We start from the raw sequence: 5,921 nt of genomic DNA on the forward strand, positions 1-5,921 counted from the left end.
AGGACAGATGTATTTTCCCTTTTCATTGATTAGTTATTGGATGAAATGGTGCATGCTGATGAACAAAATGCCAACTACAAACACCAGGAATTTCAATGTACTAGTCTTTGGTGTCACTAGGCTATATAGTATGTTTGTTGTCCCCAGGAGTCAATACACATGTTATTTAAGATGAAACAGTGGTAGTAAAATTCACTTGCTGTGACTGCAGTTGTGCCAGATAAACCAGGACTGAAACCTTAAGGATTATAACTTTAAAGTGAGCTACACTGTTGCAGTACTTGAGTGGATTCATAACACAGTTTAAGATTGTAACAATTTTACAGGGATTTTTGGGAGTTGGCTTAGTAATACAAAAAAGCTGAATAGGTGATGGAGTAGGCGTAGGAGGTGAGACCTTTGTCAGTGTCAGACTCAGTGCAAGGCTGCAAGGCTTTCCTGCAAACAAGTACAAACCAGGTATGTATTGTGCTTGAGAAAAGACAGAAGATAAAATGCGATCTCATGGGGTTGCGTACAAATACTACGCTACTGTCATTTAACGCTCTTATGGTTAGGAGATTTTTAAAAAATGCATAGAAATGACATGCAAAATGCCTTTCGTGTTATGTGAACGGTATTTCGTGAAACAAGCCTGGGAGACAATAAGGAAATGAAATGACAATCATCATCTCTATGCATTGTTCCATTTTAAAAAGATGAAAATTAAAAACCCGGTGACCACTGTGACATAGAAAATAAAGAAAACTACATTGACTCTTTTAGCCACTCTGGTCCAGTAGCCGGGCTTGACCTCTTCCTTCCTGCTGTCGAGGAGCAGAGTCAGTGTTTTCTCCATCTCCCTCAGCTCACCTGAGACCTTCTCCAAGGCCTGGTACTCCTCCACTTGCTTGCTGCTGTTGTGCTGCAAAAGTAATTTAGTAGATGGAGAGTGACAGCTGTTAAATTTGACATTCAGTGTTTTGTTTCCATTAATGTGATGAGAATTAAAGTACAATCCAGTTCTAACCTCTTTGGTGATGGATAGCAATTCAGTCTGAGTTTCACCAGCACCATCATAGATACATGCACACTGAGTCCATTTGTGCACCTCTGAAAAAAAGTGTTTGTTTGTTTCTTTTTTCTTTTTTTTACCAAATTCAAAATAATACAATTAACCAGTGTGTATTAATTAGAAAAATAACAACTAACAGCTCGTGCAACTGGCTCCTGGTCTCACCTCCATGACATTTCAGAAAGTTGGCCTTTCCCTGTTGGTTGCAGTCCTCACTTGTGCTTCGGTCTTCATTTGTCTCATTGTCTTGGGATGCAGAATCTTTCTCCATCAGGTACATCACAAAAATTGTCTCCAAGAGGCTGAGCATCATCAGAGCAAAAATCCCAATGCAGTAAACCGCTGAAGGAAGACGTCAGCTTCATTAATGCAGATAATTAACTACACAGTGAGTCGTTATATGTGCTGTTACTACTCATATGAAGTACAGTCCAATAAAGGCAAGACTCTGAGCTTCTTTACCTACGAGTGGGATCCTGTTTGATGAGGACGGCAGGATTTCATTCAGAATAAGTTGTAACACAGTGACAGCGAGCAGCACAGTGACCTTGAAGCTCAGCTTCTCACCTCCGCTGTCTGAGATCAAGAAGGAGGCCAAATCCAGACCCAAGAAAAACAGGACAGGTAATATGAAGTTGACAATGTAGAGGACTGACCTCCTCTTCATGTTGATCTGTGAAATGATGAAGTCCACATATTAGCAATTATCTTTAAGTTCTGCTATCTCATATTCAATCAAATTAAAACAAAGAAGTTGTTTATTCTCACTTTAATTAAAGTGATTGATGACATGTTTCTATCTGACTGCACCTGTATCTAGTTGTACCCACAGTGTATATGACGATGTCTTGGCCAAGTAAATCACTGGCATTGTTGAAGGTGACTTTCATGTTGATGAACAGCCATTCGTACTGAGTACGCATCACCTCCCGAGACCACTCTGTGGCCTCTGAAGAGTTGTCAACTGGCAGGAGCCGAATGTCCTTGGCTGAGATCAGAAATTAAATAATTGTTACAACCAGGACACACTGTCTGCATTGTGTGTGTGTGACGGCTGCAGCGCTGCTACTGCCAGCTCTATCTTTCTATCACCTTCAGTGACAGTGAAAGGTATCAGTTTTATGTAATGTTGCTGGTATGTTGCTATCAGGTAAGATAAAAAGACAATATGACAATGAAGGTCTATAAACACAATCTGTCTCGCTCTCACCAGTGTGTATGACAGACTTGAAGGAGAGGTTGCAGCTCTGTATGTCGAAGGGGAAATTGTAAATGTGCATCCTGCAGGTGCTGACCAGCACCTGGTCATTCTGGACTTCAACATAACCTTTATTGTTGATAGAGAGATAAGGACTCGGAGGTGCTTTGTCCATCTCTGTCCTGTATGAAAACACATAGAGATATGTGAACACAGAAACATGCATGATGGCAACTGCTTCAAAAACTAGAGATGCACCGATATCAAGTGCTCACAGTGCACAGTCCTCTACTTTTCCCAAATTTAAAATCTGTATACCTCATTATGCGTGAATCATTATGTGAATCCATTTTTGTTCAAGATAAGTTGTGGCCTGGGATTGCATTGCTGCCTCATTCCTAGCATTAAAACTGTTAACAGACTGTTAACAGTCTGCAGGTAGATGGAAATGCTCTTGATGACAATTTAATCATACAAAAGTGTGTAAAAAAGTTGTTGTGCCTTAAAATGGGGATCACATTTAACAAGCGTCAAGCAGTGTTTTAGCACCAGCTATTGTGTCATACTGTATCTAAGCAAAAACACCAGGCTCTATTCCCCATTACCGCCATGACTGAAAAATCTGAAATGGACAGAAATAGAGATCGGAAAATATGATACTGATGTTAATTTTCTTAATTTTACTTTTACATTTGAAGCTGAGAGCCATTACAGCTGTCTAGATATAATGTGCTTTTAATTATTTATCAATTTAGAAAATCAATATACGCACTGAACACATCAATGTGTGTGGGCGAGTGAAGATACTTTTATACTTACATTTCTTCAATAGTGAGATCTGGCTTCCACATAATCTCAGTGGGAATAGAAACATTATCAATTCCACAAAACTGATTTGGATCCCAGGAAATGTATTCATTGTGCCACTTCTACAGGGGAAAATAGGAGGCAAAAAACAGGAAAGTTAAGACACAGATTAAAAGGGCTCCGAGGAAAAAATGACAGTACTCACCATGAGAATCCAAACGTAAGGAATGAATTTTTGGTCTTTCTCAACCTGTAAACAAAAACAAACAAAAATAAACACAAATGTGTGAAAATCTTTCCAGCCAGAGAACATGACAACACAACCACACACACACATTATTTAAAAGATTCATCACACAGCAAAACTATGATAAAAATCAGACCAACATTGTGTTCATGAGTCAGTCAATATTATTTCAAGTCTAAACTGGAGAGCACTACTTCACTACAATACACAGTTATAAACATCGAAAGCTGCTGTGAATTTTGAGAATACCTAAAATAAACTGTATTTGTGAATACCTCTGTAAAATCAGCACATAAACTTGTGTGGTTTGACTCGTACAAAACCACAGACAGAAAGCAAGAGATCAATATCAAAAGTTAGCTAGTAAAATATTATAGTATAGTATAGTAAATAATAGTAAAAAAAACATTAAATGTCTAACTGACAAAATATAATTTTTGATTAAGTAATATCTTGTTATAAAAACATTATAAAAACACATAAACAAGGCAATAATTCCTTCTTCTTTTTTTTTTAAATAAGTGGCCCACCATGCTAGGCCAGCTAACTAGCAGGCTCTTGAATTCACATGATTTGCTATTCACGCTACTTTAAAACCCCATGTTTAAATGTAGTTAACTGTTGATGAATTTTAATATAGTAAGAGAAGGTAAAAATTAGTGAAGCAGCCTGTGGCAGAAAAGAAAACTTTCTTACTATTACAACGTTTTCATTCGTGGCTGCTCGCTTATTCTCTTATACCAGGTGCCAAATATCATATGAGCATAGTAATGTTTCTGTCATATCTGATTAAAACCATAAGAAACATTAAAAGACATGATCACTTCAAAGCCAAAAACTCTACCATCGCTTCCTCCATTTTTGACTCTCTAGTAGTCCTGGGCAAAAATGAACTCAAAAATGAAAAATCTTTTCTACTGATACTTGACGCACACACAGCTGTATACTTGACTTAACTCAGCTGCAGCTGATACCAACTCTTGTATAGACTGCTGCTCTAGACAGTTCCTGTACATGCAGAACTGCAGCCCAAACACCAAAGAATACTGATGAGTTTTAATTATAAATCATGTTAGCGTGTCCTGCAACCGTATGGCCTGAAAGATGTGCAACACCCACTACTCGAAAACTTTAAATACTCGATACAGTTAGAGGTCCAGACCCAGTATAACGGAAAATAACGCTTGAACCTCCCAGCACTGCTCTTGAGCTTTTGTCTCCCTCGGAGGCAGTATTGTCGAGATGACTGGCTTTTGGCCCAGTCAGTAGAAATAATAAAGCTTTAACCACTTACCACATCTAGAATAGCATAGAGCAGAACCTCCAGATGTACCTCTGTGGAGTGTTTGTAGTTTTTAACAGGCCGGGTCATGAAGTACAGCTCATTGTTTTTGGTCAGGTTCAGGTAGTTTAAAACATCTTGATAACTGCAGTTATCCTGAGAGTACGCTCCATCTGAAGCAAAAACATGAAGACATGTTCACTATGAGACAAACTGCAGTCCTGGTGTTGAGCTAGGCATCTGTTACTGTGTGTGTCCGTAATTACTTATAATTTAGAAGAAAGGACAAACATCAAGCTTTGTGGGAGGGAATCCACTGCCTCTGAATTTATAATTAAACCATGAAAAACACCTGCTCATAAATGTCTGCAGTAATATCCAGCGACTGTGGTCACAGAAAAAGCCATTATGAAATGGGCATGAGCATTTTTTTTGCAATCATTTAAGTCCTGGAGCTCTCTATCTGAGATCCATCTGCTAAACAATGTCCAAATACATCTCCTTTTGATTAGGTTAGCAAAGTTCACTGAAAGTACTATTGTATCAATCAAATGTTCCTCTTCTGTTATTGCTATATTTTTGAAAATGTTATTAAAATCTATTTATTTGTATTTTGATATGAGTTTGATTCACACTGAAAGCCTCACACCTTATTTCCTTCACCATAAACATAAAGTGGACACATGCAAATGACAAAAACGTAGGAGAGCAAATCATCAGAAAATCATAATATCTTACCCATAAAAAGTCAGTAGTGACAGTCACAGTGCAGTTTTAGCAAATAAAAAAAACACTACACCATCCAAGTAATAAGTTTCTCAGGATTCACCTGCGTATATCATGCTGAACATTGTCTAAGCTTACCTGTGAGGAAGAGCAGGAGGAGGAAAGCAGCAAGCATCATGACTGCGACACCTGTGCGAGATGTCTCTAAGTGTGTATCCTTTTCCTCTCAGTATTGTCTGGAAATGTCAAGTCGGCTGCAGTAATAATGCCGCTGCCTCATACTGGAAGAGGGCCAGACAAACTGAGTGACCAAACCTTTATTGGTTTATATAACTTTTTTTTTTTTTTTTTCAATCTCATTACTGTAATAGCCATCTGGAGACAGTGGTCACTCCCACAGCAGTCATCACAGCAGCTCTCAGTGGTTGTTTAGGGGAAGAACAAGAGGCTCCTGGTGGAGACAAAAATGGGCCATAATGACTGTTTAATGGTAAAAGTAAGTACAGTAACGGCACCCAATAAACATTGCATCTATCTATGCATTTGCATAGAAATCCATCACATCCAGGCGAAAAATATAAACAGGAGCACCATCAGTAACACTTGA

The 5,921-nt window shown here is 38.4% G+C and overlaps 1 protein-coding gene across 1 annotated transcript; it reads right to left on the reverse strand.

The window, feature by feature from the left end:
• Positions 1–344: 344 nt before the first annotated feature.
• Positions 345–5,492, reverse strand: LOC108876289 (5-hydroxytryptamine receptor 3A-like). Its single transcript, XM_051066553.1, has 10 exons — positions 5,453–5,492; positions 4,601–4,761; positions 3,265–3,309; positions 3,072–3,181; positions 2,265–2,434; positions 1,885–2,042; positions 1,517–1,727; positions 1,220–1,396; positions 853–904; positions 345–438 (listed from the first exon to the last, which is right to left on the reverse strand). The coding sequence occupies exons 1-10, from the start codon at positions 5,490–5,492 to the stop codon at positions 345–347; spliced, it is 1,218 nt and encodes a 405-aa protein (XP_050922510.1).
• Positions 5,493–5,921: the final 429 nt, after the last annotated feature.

Source organism: Lates calcarifer, linkage group LG23 (assembly GCF_001640805.2).
Source record: "Lates calcarifer isolate ASB-BC8 linkage group LG23, TLL_Latcal_v3, whole genome shotgun sequence".
NCBI lineage: Eukaryota > Metazoa > Chordata > Actinopteri > Centropomidae > Lates > Lates calcarifer.